The sequence below is a fragment of the Rattus rattus genome, chromosome 11 (genome assembly GCF_011064425.1).
Source record: "Rattus rattus isolate New Zealand chromosome 11, Rrattus_CSIRO_v1, whole genome shotgun sequence".
Classification (NCBI taxonomy): domain Eukaryota; kingdom Metazoa; phylum Chordata; class Mammalia; order Rodentia; family Muridae; genus Rattus; species Rattus rattus.
In genome coordinates this window covers 29,516,001-29,532,471 of record NC_046164.1, presented here as the reverse complement: position 1 = coordinate 29,532,471, position 16,471 = coordinate 29,516,001, and the positions used below count along the sequence as shown (strand labels likewise).

General features: G+C 43.5%; 1 protein-coding gene across 1 annotated transcript in view; it reads left to right on the top strand.

The window, feature by feature from the left end:
* Positions 1–16,471, top strand: part of Txk (TXK tyrosine kinase) — a 46,181-nt gene that overhangs the window by 17,316 nt on the left and 12,394 nt on the right. The window contains exons 6-10 of the mRNA XM_032916289.1: positions 3,619–3,698; positions 4,524–4,651; positions 7,513–7,587; positions 10,009–10,180; positions 13,508–13,724. Of these exons, the coding sequence (XP_032772180.1) occupies positions 3,619–3,698; positions 4,524–4,651; positions 7,513–7,587; positions 10,009–10,180; positions 13,508–13,724 (672 nt within the window). The remainder of the gene's footprint in view (positions 1–3,618; positions 3,699–4,523; positions 4,652–7,512; positions 7,588–10,008; positions 10,181–13,507; positions 13,725–16,471) is intronic.

Sequence of the window (16,471 nt, the reverse complement as noted above, 5' to 3'; positions counted from 1 at the left end):
TGTGTGTGTGTGTGTGTGTGTGTGTTCATAAACTATTTTAAATACGGAGGCTTTCTCTGGTGGGGTTAACTTTCCTCACTCTCAGGTTCACAACAACACATTGAAAACAAGCCTTCCTGGGGTTGTGCCCAGTGAGGAGATTACACTAGGGAGAGCGATTTGGCCCTAGAAATCAGTGTGCTGTGGTACACGTGGGCTTCGATTCTACTAGATTCGACCTATGAACACTCTCCTTAATATGTGTTGTGAAATGAGGCTGCTCAGGGGCTTTTCTTTGCACAACCTGGGCAGGGCTGATGTCACCGATGCCACGGTGACCTTACACACATAGCGTTTGAAGTTTATCCTTGGTTCCCTTGCTTTGGGATCGCTCAACCATTATACTAGCTTGTCCTTTCAAGGTTAGTATTTTCAGTATGTGACTATGGTGCTTTCTAAGGCTGTGTTTTAAGAATTGGGCCCATTGTTCTAATCCATGGATGCATTAGGATTTTTAGCTTAATTGGATTCCATCTTGATAAGCTGCTTTGTTAACTATCCATTGCATTCAAGTTTTAAAATTTGTTACAGGCGGGTTGGGGATTTGGCTCAGTGGTAGAGCACTTGCCTAGCAAGCGCAAGGCTCTGGGTTCGGTCCCCAGCTCCGAAAAAAAAATTTTTGTTACAGGCAAGTGAAGATTTATTTATTTATTTTATAGATCATTGACTTATTCATCTTGTGACATAATTTTCGATAATTTTCACAATTAGTTATTGACTAGGTTAATTAACTTATCTGTAATTTTCCTTGAACAACCAGATTTTGAACTGAATTACTGGTTGTATCATATTTTCACCTTTGTAATTTATTATCTTCCACTTTGATATTTATCAGTTTTCTTCTTTAACTCTATCTGGTGTGCTGGTTAGTTTTATGTCGGTTTGACACAAACTAAAGTTGTCTGGTAGAAGAGAGTTTCAACTAAGAAAATACCTTCATAAGGTCTGGAGTTAGGCAAGCCTGTGGGACATTTCCTTAGTTAGTGATTGATGGGAGAGGGCCCACCTCATTGTGGGTGGTGCCATCCCTGGGCTTGTGGTCCTGGGTTCTATAAGAAAGCAGGCTGAGCAAGGCAGTGAGCAGTGCCGTCCATGGTCTCTACTTCAGCTCCTGCCTCCAGGTTCCCACACAGTTTGAGTTTCTGCCTTGGTTTCCCTCAATGGACTTATGACTCTGGATAAAACCCTTTCCTTCTCAAGTTACTTTTGGCTGTCATGTTTCATTACAAGAGCAATAACCTTAACCCTTAACTCAGACACCTGGGTTTATTTTACAATCCCGATTCTAACTCCCAGAGTTAGATATGCTTATTTTTAATTATTTACTTGTTTTACTTTTGTTTATTGATTTTGTTTATTGTTTCTGTTGCTATGACAAAATAGTCTGGCCAAACACAACTTGGGGAAGGAAAGGTTCTTATTTTGGCTTACAAGCTGCAGTCCGTCATCGAAGGAAGTCAGAGTGGTAACTCAAACAGGAGCTTGAAGCAGACACCGTGGAGGGCATTGCTTGCTGGTTTATATTCAGGGCCATGAGTACCTAGCTTTCTTATACAGCCCAGAACCTCCTCTCCAGGCCTCGGGGCTGTCCGCATCATTGATGCAATCAAGACAACCCCCTACTGACACACTCACCCGCAGACAATCTTACCTGGGCTGTTCCTGTACAGCACCCATGTAAGTAATACAAGCACAGGTTTAATTCTGAGCGCCGTTTGGACTGCACGGCAGAGGCTCTCGTGCAGGATGCTTCCTTGTGATTTTAGATATTTTAATTGTAGTTTATATTCAAAGGATTTAAGTTATTTATTTGCCTATGTGTATGTGTACATATGTGACTGCGTGACATGTGTACAGGTGTCTGTGAAGGGCAGAGGAATGTGTCATATCTAGTGGAGCTGAAGTTATAGGTGGTTGGTGTATAAGCTGCCCAAGGTGGGTGCTGGGAATTGAACTCCAGTCCTCTGGAGGGACAAGTATTCTTGACCGCTAAGTTGTCTCTCCAGCCTCTCGTTTATATTTTAGTTCCCTGGAGTTAGATAAAAGAAATGTGAAATCTGGCGCTGCTGAGGATATTGTACTTGGAGGCTTGTTGGGGATTTCTAGTTCTGTATTTGGTGGTGTTCCTTCTTTTTATAAGCAGAGACCACCCAACATACAACTTTGTTGTGTGCATATTCTATTGTTGATGTGCATACCTACTATAACAGACACGTAAAGCACACATGCGACTTCTCTTGTGACACTTTGGTTGTTTACATCTTGTGTTCCCCTTGGGTGTATAATGCATCACTTGTACATCATAGGAATTTAAAAAAGGCTGGCTTTTGTGATTTGCAATGCCTCAGAGAGACTTCTATTGGGGACTGACTCTAACGTCTTTGTGCAAGTGTGGGAGGAGACTGCGTTTAGTATCTTAAGTGCGCTGTGAGGGGTTGGCCATACTCTTCCGGTCACACACGTAACATGAGTGCTGCAGTACATCCTAAGCTGAATCTTATAAGGCATTGTGAGTTGTGACCCCTTTGGGGGGTCATATGTCAGATATCAGGCATATCAGATATTTATGATTCATGACAGTAGCAAATTTACAGTCATAAAGTAGCAATGAAATAATTTTATGGTTGGGGCCACCATGACATGAGGACAACATGACATATTAATGAACCACAGCATTAGGAAGGTTGAGATCACTGCTCTGTGGGCTTGGTAAGAGATCCTACTGCTATTCTGCCTTCAAGAGCATAAAGAAACACACCCAATAAAGCAGGAAAGCTGTGTAATAACAAACAAAACTGTCAAAATGATCGGAAAGCAATTTACAGCTTTCTTGGAGTTTCTTCAAAGTCTGTCCACAGGGACCTAGTTCTTAACGGAGCGTTGAAAGTGTTAGCGTGTCCCATCCTTGGGACAGCATGGCCATCCCTCCCGTCATATATCCCACATCCCACACCCGTTTGCAACTCCCAGGATCCCAACATGGGTTATTTCCCGTGAACTCTGACCTCTTGTCCTACTCTCTGCCTTTCCAGAAACATTTCTCCCCGCATCCTTCACCCACCTCTTCTAACATACAGCCTTGTCCGTCTGTCTCAGAGTTTTCTCTAAGGATCAGTGATTTTCATGTTATTCCAATCAACAACAAAAACCACTAAGTGCTAGGTAAAAAGTTGTCAAAGGGGTTGGGGATTTAGCTCAGTGGTAGAGCGCTTGCCTAAGAAGCGCAAGGCCCTGGGTTCGGTCCCCAGCTCCGAAAAAAAAGAACCAAAAAAAAAAAAAAAAAAAGTTGTCAAAATCAGGACTTTTTCTGAAAAAAAAAAATCAAGGATAACGGTTTAAAACATGCACACATGATGCATTTCTTATCTAACTTGCCTTCTCCTAGGCATATTATGTCTAAATCTGTAAGAGAGAGAAGGTAGCGCAATCTCACTCTCCAATACTAAGAGCATAGGAGCCCCTTATTCATAGGAGCCACTTACAGTAAACCTGTCTAGGTTTGTTCTTCATCAGCAAGATCACAGCTTATTTTTCTAAGAAGGAATATACTCATATAACGGATACATGTCATTCGTGCAGGCTAAAGAAGGTGCATTTATCGTGAGAGATTCGAGACATTTGGGGTCTTACACAATCTCTGTGTTTACAAGAGCTAGAAGGTAAGTAAGCATTTGTGGTTTTGATTACTTTAGAACTAATCCTTGGGACAATTTTGACTTGTAGCTATACCATCTCATAGGGACTATGAGAAAGAGCTCGCCCTAGGGAGGAGACTGCTAGTGTAGAAACTGGGACAACTACCCAGTCACACTGTGTCTCTCATGCATCTATTACGTGACACATAACATGATAAACCTATTACAAAGCTTTCCTGTTCCTCCCTCTCCCAGGGAACCCTCTCCATCACGTTAGTCATGGCTGACACTGTTGGCATGGCCTACAGACACCTTAGTCTCCTTTGGGCTTGGCTACACACTGGGCTCCTGAGCTCCACAAGCTTTCTATACCTATAGACCTGTGACTAGAGGAACTTGTGATAGGGCTAGAGGTATCTGAGAGGCAGCATCTCAGAAACGTCCCAGCCCTCCCTTAGTGAGGGACGAATAGGTCAGTTTGTCTGCAGGTTCATAATGAAGCACTAGCTGCCCAACGCTGTTACCTGCTCAGCCATGTTCTGTATATGGGCCTTGCTTTCCTTACCTCAGACTTGATAACATTCAATAAGTATCTATAAGCACTTCTTCACGAGCATTGCTTTATTGGGCATGAGGCTTGTCTCCTAACGTTATGTCGAAGAGGAGGTACCAGTAAGACAGTTACAGTTGAGGGATGATCAGGTGTTTGTTGAGCCCACCCATCTTCTCATTAGCAAATAGTGTTGTCAGAAAGAGAACTTGAGCATCCGAGTCGCCCCACTCAACACACAGACTTAATTCTAAAGCAGTCTTTTGCTTCTCTAGCAACTGTCATTTTATTGATCCTAGGCATACACAGTCTTCAATAAAACATTATCAGATTAAAAAGAATGACTCAGGACAATGGTACGTCACTGAAAGACACCTCTTTCCCTCGGTTCCCGAGTTGATCCAGTATCACCAGTACAATGCAGCTGGTAAGTGAGGAGTTAGGTCTGGTGGGAAGGGCTGGGGTTCATTCCCTTGACAGGGAAGGCATGTGTGGTCTCAGAAATCCAACAAGCAAAGAGCCATGGACATCCAGAGCTTGAAATCCAATCTTCCTTGGGCAATGGTTGTTCTCATTGATATGTCCTCCATACCCCTGTAGTCGAGGAGCAAGACTTGCATCACAGCTTTTGATTTCTACCAGATTAAAGCTGGTGGAAGGCAGAGGAGCCAGGGAGACTTAGTTATGTATTTATTCTGGAAGCTTACAGCGAGCTAAGTGAAATACAGTTTCAAATCTCTAAATGGTGAGGCTGCTTTCTTTTGCTCCCCCAAATCTGCTCTTTTGTTTAGATAATTACAACAGGAAATTATCTTTAAGTTCTTCATCCTCTATTCTTTCTTGTTTTGAGAAAACCCAAAAGTTATACAGAACCCAGGCTTTCGCTCTTACACTTTGACATAAATATTCCAGACTATTGAACCCTCTCCTTGGCTCTCATTCACCCATCTCTCCTTATACAAAGCTATCATTTGTGGAAAGACGAGGGAGTCTCAGAAATGTCTATGACAATGACACATCTCTAGTCTTCAACCTGGAACTGATCTGGGCCAGACCAGTTGGAGCCAGGCTAGGTGTGTGTGTGTTGTCTTTAACTCAGCATCACAGATCTAGGCACCGCCCCGTTGTAACTTTCTTTTGAAGATTTCATTCATGAAAAGTTGTGTATTGACCAAAAACAAAACAAAAAACATTTCCTGTGACACTGGTTCTCTACACCGAGAACAAATCCCAGGACATCTGTGTCCTCTTATGGGAAGAATCTGTGTGGATTTCCAAGGATCAGGCTTGGTTAGGGGAAGTGCAGGGGAGAGGGCAGGAGGCCAAGATCTGGGCTGGAGATACATCAGCAGGCTAGTCCTGCGTTTGCTTTCTCTACACTCCTTCCTATGCTTCCTTCCTTTAAAGAAAACATTTAAGGAAGAGAATTTATGTTGGGGGGTTACAAAACCATGACAGATGTGCCCCCACCAAGAGGTAGAAACAATAAACTGTTGACTACTTAAATACTCTTGATTAATTACACATGAAGTCAATTTCCTATCCTAAACATGTGCACCCAGAGGCCCCGGTTTTCCCTAGTATCAGGACTGAGGACTGCTCTCATTGGTCCCATGGATGATTTCTAGCAGTTTCTTCACATTCTCAATGTTCCAAAGCTCAATCCTTCAGTCTACCTCTATGTTACTACCAGTGAGCTAACAAGAATGGCGATATGAAGATTTCACTTTCTTGTTTGAGACTGACCCTTCCCCGGTCTCTTTCCCTCCATCTCTGTTTCCCCCACTTTGCTGTAAAATGCAATGTCCCCTGACACAGCTTACGAGAACCATCACCACCAGAACAGTACCCCCTTCTGGAGGATGAGTTTTCCTCTTCCCACCTGCTGCTCTTTGTTCTAGTACCCACGTCCATGGTTCACACCCCTCTCTATCACCTCATGCCTACAACGTCCTTTTGAGTTTCTCAGGGGTTAACTCCAGATTTGGCAGATGTCATTCTTCCCAAAAGACTCCAAAAGCCACACATGTGCTTGGTGTTCTTTGTCCGTGCCCCAGCTAGGCTGTGTGCATCTTCACATAACGTTTACTCCTTTTTACATTCGAGGGCTCTGTCTCTTCTTCTTGTATTTCCTCACTGGGGGAGAGCTTCCTGGAGAAGGACTCATCATCTCAGGAATCGCTGTCTTTGGATCAGCTGAGGTCTTGGGGATTTACCTAGAAGAGAATCTTGTGCATTAGGTCTTAATACCCTATGTTTTTCTACTGGCTAGACTCATCTCTCCCTCCTAGCCTTTGCTCGTACTATTCACCTGCCTGGGCTTTCCCTCTTGATCTTTGTGGATGGCTCCCTGTCAGTCACCATCACCCTACCTGTCACCCTTCCTAGACCACCCATTCTCCCATCGCTGCAATTCATCCACTCTGTCTTGTTTATGATTAACTTTTTCTGGTGAGTACACACACTGGTTTATCTCCCACTCCCGTAGAAACTGGGGTTCTTGACAGCAGAGGCCACCAGCATCTCCTTCACCACTGTCTCCTAGGATCAAGATAGAACCTGATTGAGCAGTCTTTCCGTTCAAATCGGTTGTCTAGAATTTCTTTCATCTTGACCCAGTCCTATGATGCCTTAGTCATTCTACTATGTTGCTATCAAACAAACTGGGACAAAAACAAAACAGAACAAAAGAGTCCCACAAAAACCTATTCCCAAAGAGTGTTCGATTTCAGTTTGGTGGTTAAGTGAATTTTTGTAACACTTTTGCAAATAATTTGATCAAGTATCCCATTCTATAAGAGGAAACTTTGAGAGACTAATACAAACCCATGTTCAAGAAAATATGGTGTATTTTATAACAGCAAAAATCTCTGAAATATTTCGGGGTCTTTTTATAGTCCTCGGTATGTATAAACTACATGCTTGGTATGAAAAAGCTATAATAAAATATTTATAGTTTTTGTACAGTGTATGTAATACATACATGCTTCCAAACATTCTAAGAAAGCTTTGCCAAGTTTTTGCCAAAGTGATAATAATTCATCTGTGTACTCTGAGATTTTGTGAGAGAACTTTTTGTTAACCTTGTGTACAGTGAGTATCTATTATGAAGACAATTTTAAGTGGAGAATAGAAAACTATAATGACCCACAGAACAATAGTTATGCCTAATTATTGAAAGGCAAGTGCTACCTTCTAGTACACTTACTTCCTTCTGTAACTAGTAACTAGTTACAGGACTAGTAACTAGTAACTAAGTTTGACAGGCTCCTTTTTCTTTCTCCTTAGGTCTCATGTCCCGTCTCCGCTATCCCGTTGGGCTCCTGGGCAGCTGTTTACCAGCCACATCTGGATTTAGCTATGGTAAAGTACACACATGTGCTGAGGGAAGACGTCCATCCATCCGTCCAGGAACCACCCCAAAGATTCTTTAAATTCTCAGTTCCTTTGAAATGCCTATCTGCATATGTTTCCTTTTTAAGTTGTAAATCTCGTGCTGGAGATGTTTAAATAATTCATCTCCCAGGGCAATGTGAAGTCAGTAGCAATGTTTTGGCTTAACTTCGCATTTCACCATGCCTTATGAGGACCTGTCATCCTCCCATTTTGATAAGTAACTATATTCTCTGGATATTGAGGCTGCTGTTTTCTGGTTACAAGGGCTGCTGGGAAGAGATTGCTTTCCACGAGAACCTACCTAAAAGAGCTGTTGAACAGTCCTCTTCACCTTTGTTCAAACAGAATTGCGGTCCTCAGGTTCAAATCACTTCCTAGCAGGTGTGATATTTCCCGTCTCTGAGACGTGTCAATCGGGGAAATCTTGGTTTTCTGACTAGTCGAAAATGCTGAATTCCTCTCAGTAGTAGGACTCAGATTATACTGGAAAAAAAAAGAAACAATGAGAATTATATTGCATAAAAATAACTATGGTTCAAGGTCTCAGTTTAAGAATGTTGGAAGGGTGACTTCAGGGTGTTCCGGGTACATCTAGCATTCCTGTACGTAAGGACTTACATAATTAGGAATGTGGTTGACTACTGTGCTCTTTAATTTCTTAGAAAATGTTCAACTTCTTTGAACAGAATAATGCGTAAGCCACACCTATTGTATAGTGTGTTTTTATCAAGTTTTGAGCCCTTTAGGTAATCAAATGAGAAACTACATACTCTTGTGTCCGGCCTCTTCCTGTCCTCACCACTTTGAATTGCATCTACTGTGTTGGGTGTGGCCGGCTCACTTTCATTGGGACACAGGGCTACACGATTAGGATTACTTCCTGCTTTACACAGCCATCAGGGTTGTCCCTCATGCTTTGTTCTTACAAATACTATTGTTACGGAAGCTCTTGTTTATGCTTAGATGATAAATGTACGTTTATGCCCCACTGAACGTATAGCTTAGAGTAGTTTGGTTAAATCAGAGGCTCATCACGACGTTTGAGATTTACTAGGCAGAGTCAATTTTCCAAGGAATCTATACCAAGTTCTACCCCTCTCAACAATGCGTAGGAATGCTGGCTCTACTCTTTCCCCATGCTCAAACTTCCCTTTCGCCATTCTGGTTAAGTCTCTGGTAGTGTTTCTTTATGGTTTAATTTTGATCCCTCATGATTAGTTATTTTGGCCACCTTTTAATAGGTGTAGTGGTCATTTAAATATTCTCTTTTATGATCAAATTCTCACCATCTTTGCCCTTAAAATTAGATTCTGTGCCTTTTCTGGTTGATTTGTTCTTAACACATTCTTTTAAAGACTTATCTTTATTTCATGCGTCTGAGCGTTTTGTCTACATGTGTGTAACAGGACGTCATGCGTGCTTGACGCCTGCAGAAGCCAGAAGAGGGAGGGAACTGGGTTCCCTTGAAATGGAGCTAACGATGGTTTTGAGCCAGCATGTGGGTGCTGGAGATTGAACTCTGGTCTTCTGCAGGGGTGGCCAGGACTCTTAACCATCTCTGCAGATGTGCAGACAAAATATTGAATTGTCATTTATTAATATTTTCCTCTGTGATAATATTCTATCAAGAAATTCTATGCCACTGTCAAGGTCATAAATTGGTTTCTCCTGTCACTTTTACAACAGCAGGAGTGGGGACTACTTCAATAATAATTCTGCTAAGTGCATTATCCTAAATTTCCAGCAGATGGTGGTGTTGCTGTAGAAAAAGTAGGTGCTAAAATGTTATGCTTTCACAGTTTCAAGGGGATCATTTTTAAAACATTCCCCCGAGCCCCGCACTACCTGGCTTGCTTATGAGAAATGAGAAATATACAACAATACAGATTTCACCTCAAACACGTTTAGGTATATGTTGGCTAATATTCTGGCAATGGACATGGATAGTAGATGATTAGACCCATTCCGAAGAAGAGGCTGTGCAAGGCAGGAAGGGTGTTTAGCAGTGGAATGAGAATAGTAGGAGGAACTGAAACAGGAAGCGGAAGTGCCCCAGGAAGAGGAAATACCCCAACCTTAACACTATAACAACACCCGGCTGGGAACATCACTGTTTTGGGTCCCATGTCTAATTTGTTTAGAAAAGTATACAGGTGTGTTTACTATAGTGTTCTGTTAGTCTCAATGTTTATATCCTTGTCTCCAAGTAAGCAAATCTTTAACCCTTGATGTCTTGGATTATCTATTAAGTTATAGATCCTCTCCTGTATATCTTTAACATCTACATAAAACAAGGAGATAAGACTGGATAATTCCTAAATCTTCTCTCAAAATTTTTTTTTAAACCATTCTTTCTTTGTTTTTAACATGAGTCATTTGCCTTTCTAGAAAAGTGGGAAATAGATCCGTCTGAGTTGACTTTTGTCAAGGAGATCGGAAGTGGTCAGTTTGGGGTAGTCTACTTGGGAGAGTGGAGAGCACGTATCCGGGTCGCCATCAAGGCCATCAATGAAGGCTCCATGTCTGAAGAAGATTTCATTGAGGAAGCCAAGGTGATGATGTGAGTACGAGGCCCTACCCCACGTACACACAGCCCCGCCCCTCGGAGTCTTGGACAGAACCTGGACTTTGGAATCAGATACACCTGCACCTGGGTCACAACTCTGCCCAAGCCATTTGTGTAACCCAGGCAAATCACTTAACTGTTGTGAAACATGCGTGAACTATGTCACCCTCATGTCTCCGGAGTCCTCACCTATAAAATTGGAACTAACGGTACTTCTGGCATTGGATCGAGGTGTGAGTTAATGAAATGGTTAATGAGAAAAACAGGGAAAGTATATTATGCTCAGCTCGGTGGTAGGTGCTGAATAAGTGATCTTTAGCCATGGTGCTTTGTCCCCACACAAACCAATAGATTGGTTGTGGTTTGTCACTATAATCTCATCTTGGACCAGGAAGGCTCAAATCAATGTTCTCTAAACATTTGTTCAGTGTTTATTTAGAAGCACAGCAATGCATCAGCGTAGAACAAAAACAGATGTCCTCACTTCAACTGTTCTGTTGTGCAGAGCACATCCTTCTGCCCCAGAGGGACGCAGAATGAACAGAACTAGGTAGGAGCCGGAGCCATGAGCTAGAGCCATTCTCCATGGAGACAGAGCAATTAGGACTTTGGGAGTTTTCAAGCTCTTACTCCAAGTGTCCTATCGAAGCATCCTTTCTCCTACCTGTTTACAAGAGAATGAAAGTGGATAGAGTTACAGTAAACAGCAATTGTCCAGGGACACCAGCTTCCCAGTGACACTGTTGTTGTGTTGTTATGGTTGTTGCTGTCGTCACAACATACCTGGTACACCTGTGGCCGACCTATGCTCTCTGATCAGGGAGTTCTGTAACCCAAGGACAGAAGAGTAGCAGTGTGCACTGGATTAAAGTGAAAAGAATGAATGTGAGGTGTGTAATCCCGAGTTCAAACCATCTCACAATCTTTTCTGAACATGAGGAGACATGGTTGGGAACTCAGGAATCACTTCCTGAAGATGAGCAGTTGAGCGAGTAGGAGAAAATCTTCCCACAGGCAGAGACACCACGTGTGGGTAGAAATGTGTGTTCCTGCCTCCTGTCACGTTACTTTCTCGACACACATATCGGTCTCTGCTTAGAGACGTGTCATGACTCACTGTTGGACAAGTGATAGATGTATTTACATTTGTAGCCAGTAAAGCTATTTCCTGGGACCAGAATGTTCCCCGCTGCTCATAAGACTTTCGAAGCTGATAAAACTTACATGATTCAGGAGTCCAGGAATTTATAAGAGTCACATGCTCCTCCACAGGGTTACAAAAACAGTAATTGCTAAGAGGATTTTCTCTAGTGTAGCTGGCTAAGAGTCGTGCAGGGAGCTCCAGGTGCAGGCATGCATGGGTGTGTGTGTGTGTGTGTGTGTGTGTGTGTGTGCGTGCGCGCGCGTGTGCGTGTGTGCTGGTGTTGAATTGGAGAAGCCTATTAGAAGATTAAAGGTGACTAAGTAGTCAGGGAAATGCATGAGGCTAGAGTTCAGGAGAGAGGGCAGGGTAGAGGGCATGAATTTGAGAATAGTCCCCAAAGATGATATTGAGAACCATGAAACTTGATTCTGTTACCAAGGGAAGAGAAGGGTTAGAGAAGGGTATCGGGAGATGTCCTGAGCTCCCGTGTCTCAGGATGCTCTTCCAAGGGAAGACACAGGAGCTCGGGAACCTTCTAAGAGGGCTGAAAAACTTTTGAAAATACTTTAAAAGAATTGAAAACCTCTACCACTTGTCCTACCATGGGTCGTGGCATGTTTCTCACCTGGGACCGGTACGTGTGTAGAGAAAGTAGCATCACAGGAGCAGAAACACACATTTCTACTCACATGCTTCTCTGCCTGTGTGAAGTTTTTGTCCTATTTGTTCCTCTGAACCACATAGGAGGTTTCTTTACCTGCTTTCCCCTTACTTCTAGTAGACATCTGTCTTATTCAGATACAGTTTGACTGCTGCCCTACTAAGTGAATGCTTTGTAATGTTTCAGTTCTCAAATACTTCCCATGACATTACACAGTCTTGGGTTTCTTTCTTTTTTGTTTTTTCTTGTCTCAAGTTTATTTGTAAAAACAGCATAGGACACTGGCCATCTGCACATAGTGTGTAGGTAGTTGTGTCACAGCAGTCCGTCTGTCTTCACACTGGCAGGAGCCTGTTCTATGGGGCCTGCACAGGGGCCTGGGCACCCTTGGGAGCCTGGGCTGGAGCTGAAGCCTGGGCCTTAGCTGGAGCTTTGGCCTCTGCCTTGGTTTGAATCTCGGGCTTTGGTTGGCAGAGCCTACGACCCTTGGCCATGTGGCTTCGAATCTTCTTCCCAAGCTTGGGGTGGGCGATGAAAGCCAGACGCTGAGTTTGCGGCTGGGTCCTTTGGCATCTTGGGCTTGATGGCCTGAGGCTTCCCGAGGGCCTTGATGGCCTCTGCGCGTGCACTCACGGCCTTGGCATTGCTGGCCTGCACCTTCCTCAGGCCTTTCTTGTTCTGCTTCTTGGCAAAGTGCATGTTCCTCAGAAACTTGGGGTCAACCCCCTTAAGAGACTTGTATCTTTGTGACCGGGGTTTCTTGATGCCATTTCTGTGACATTGCGGGACTGGTTGTGTGTGGTGTGGTTCTTGGACTTGCCATGTCTGCACAGTAAGTCGCAGCTCCTGCAGCACCTGGGACCGGTCTTGGGTTTCTCATGGCTTGAAAATGTTTCATTCTGAGATTTGCCGTCCTGACATTATTCTGCACACATGCAAATTGCATTCCTCAACTGGAAGTATGCTTATGAACCTGAAAGATAAGCAAAGTATGCCTAATGTAGACCTCCCTCCCCCTCTCCTGTCTCTCAGTCTCTGTCTCTTTCTCTCTCAGTTTACCTTTATGGCTGATAAAAAGAACATTTCTAAGGTACTTTTCACAGCATCTCTGACCAACAGAACTGCTTATGATACATCTTGTAAAATTAAAAACATTAGTTTGAAGTTTTTTTTCATGGTGGCCTAAAAGGCATTTATATATACATTGAATAATATTTGGAGGAGGGGCAGTTTGAAGCCTGGATTGCCAAGAAAGGTAAGTACTGTGGCTGGAGAGACTGCTCAGCTGTTGTGGGTATTAGCTGCTCTTACAGAATACCCGGGTTGAATCCCAGTACCCATATGGTGGTTAACAACTCTTTGTAACTACAGTTCAACACATCTCTTCTGGCCTCTGTGCTGTTGCTTGGGTATAATACACAGGACAAAAATACCTATATCTATAAAATACAATACATATAAAATTCAAGAGCAGTCCAGTTCACAGGTGTGTATGGTTTTTTTTTTTCTTCGACAGGAAGCTGTCACACTCGAGGTTAGTTCAACTTTATGGGGTGTGCATACAGCAGAAGCCCCTCTACATAGTGACAGAGTTCATGGAAAATGGCTGCCTGCTCGACTATCTCAGGGACAGAAAAGGGAAGCTTCCGAAGGCATTGCTTTTGAGCATGTGCCAGGACATATGTGAAGGGATGGCGTACCTGGAGAAGAGCTGCTATATCCACAGGGATCTGGTAAGTCTGAGGCATCGCCTTCCCGGATGCGCCTGGATTCTGAGGGGCCTGGGGATCGACTTTGGTACTTTGAAGAATGTGCCTTTGGTTTCATTTTAGAACTTTTTTTTAAGACATGCATTTTATTGTGAAAGGTTAATTAATTTTCTTATCCATTTTGCAATGCTAGGGCTTAAAGCCAAGGCCTTGCACATGTTAAGCCTGCGTGCTATCACTGACTTACATCTTCCAACCCTGAAGCTTTATTTTTAATTGTCCTTTAGTGCTGTAACCATGTAGGAAATTACTCTAAAATGTCTTTCACTAATTAACTACCTAATGAACCAAATAACCACAATGATCTTTCCTCTCCTCTCTTCCTCATTCCCTTATTTCTTTTCCTTGTTTTTCCTTCCTTTCACCTTTCTTTCGACCAATGTCAAACTCCGTAGTCACCATGATGGGGGAAGGTAGCCTGCAGTCTGAAGTCAAGGAATGCCATAAAGTCACTCAGTGCAACAAATTTCACCCAAGAGATGTACTAGGAAGGATACAAGAGGGTTGCTGCCTCTGCTCAGGAGGGAAGCAGCAGAACGCTGAGCCTGAGGCAGGCTTTATAGGGAGTTTCTTGGGGGCGAAGTTTTCCAGGGTGGTGCTTACCAGGGTGGAAAATTGGTGGGATTTTTAAGTCCTGAGTTTGGGGCAAGCCGAGGATTGGTGGGGTTCCAAGGGTTTTCAAACCTGGTAGTAAATGTTGGGTAATGTTCAGAACATGCCTACTTAAAAGTGCTCTCTTACCCTGGAATAAATGCCAGTTGTCCCGCTCCGTGTCCTTGCTTCTGCACCCCGAGTGACACATCCAGACCAAGGCGCATTGTTCCGGCACTCACACTGTTTAACTCAAAGGAAAACGTGAGAATTCTGTACAAATCCCCGACGTGGCTTCTTAGAAATGGTGTTGTGCTTTTGGGCTCTCTTTTCCCAGAGTGATCACATTACAGCACTCATCCTTGAGACTAGAGGATCTCAGGGTGAGGCTGGAGGTGTAGGTATACCAATTCCAGAGTACCGTGGGAAACCGACTGATCTTGCCTTTAATTCAGAACACTCCTGGCTTTATTACTTAGCTTCATACGCTAGCTAATTACCTAGATTTCTTTTTATAGTTTTTCTTTTAAATTTTTGAGATAATATAATTTCATTTCTTTCTTCCCTTTCCTCTCGCCAAACCTTCTCATATACCACTCCCTGCTCTCCTTCAGATTCATGGCCTCCTTTTTCATTAATTGCTATTGCATGTATATATGCATATGTATACACATATATATTCCTAGATGTAACCTGTCAATCATGTAACTGGCATGTGTCAAAACTTTTCCTGCAGAGATGCTACACCCCAGGTAGGGAATCCATAATGCACCAAAGAACGGACACCACCGAAGTCCAATCTGGTGAACCAATGAGTTTTTTTGGGGGAATTAGTTACAGGGATATGGGCTACTTGTAGAAGCAGAAATGGCTCAAAGACAGCTGCATCACCAAGGCCCACTCTGGCATGGGTGAGAGATCACAAAGCTGGGAACTTGGAGCATACTGCACAGCCTGTGGGCAGCTCAACAGATTGGAGAGTGGCCTTTCCAGGTGCCTCGGTTGATCTAAACTTCTTCCAGGGGCTCATCTGGTTTCTGCTTCTTCCCCCACATCTGGTACGATCTCAAAGTCTTCTTTGCCACTCAGCTTTAACTGAGAGGGACTCTCAGCTTTTATTGTTTACTCTGGCAGGGAGGGGCCTAGTGAACCTGGTCAGTTTCAGGGACTTCCTGAAGCTATTTTGAGTTGTTTACCTTCCTGTTTAAGGAACTTCCTTCAGGATGGAAAGTTACATAACAATATGTTACTTGTATGTGTGTTTTTAAGGCTGACTCTTTGGCATGGAACAACCAATTAGTGTGCTTTTCCCTGAGAAAGAGCACCTCTCCCTCTCCCAGCATTCCTTAGGTGCCCACAGTTCTTTGCTTGTAGGGCTGAGGCCTCATGGGCATTCCCCCATCCACTTTGGCAAGTCCATTGGTGCCATTCCTGTTCAGCCTACATTTGGGCAGACGTATGGCTGAGACTTTATGGGTGCATCTTCGATCACTTCCATTTCTACATGAACACTGCACCCAGAACACCTTGAGATCAAAGCCTGTACTCACGAACAATAAGAACAGTGTTAAGAGCATGGCTTGTAGGGGAAAGGTTCTCAAACTTCGACTTTGCTGTGTGTGTGTGTGTGTGTGTGTGTATCACCTGGAAACTTTAAGTAAAAGCTTCAAAACCAGATCATAACCAGGCCAGTTAAATCAGAGTGTCTGGGAATGAAAGGGAGGCATCTATGCGCAGTCCAGGTTTTAAGCCACCACAGCCCAGCTTGGGGTCATCCCTCCTTTCTTACTAGCTCCGTGTTAAGTAGGAAAGTGGTTTTCCATAGATCACCTCCTTCTTGTGGGTCTGTTGGGAGGACTGCATTAATCAGTGTGCACAAGTACCCTGTCCACAAGGGCTTGACAGTGCTGTTGTCACCATCGATGGTGATCACTGTTTAGTGACCCTCCCTGCACATCCCCAGTATCCAGCACAAAGAAGCTATCGGCCCAGCTCTCAGTGGAAGGGTACAGTTTCCAATCCACTTCCCTTGCTTTCCTGACCGTGAAGGTTTCTTTCCCTGTTAAGAAATAGAATCAAACCTCAGTGGTTCGCTGGTCCTAGTGGTTCCCTGTCTGCTC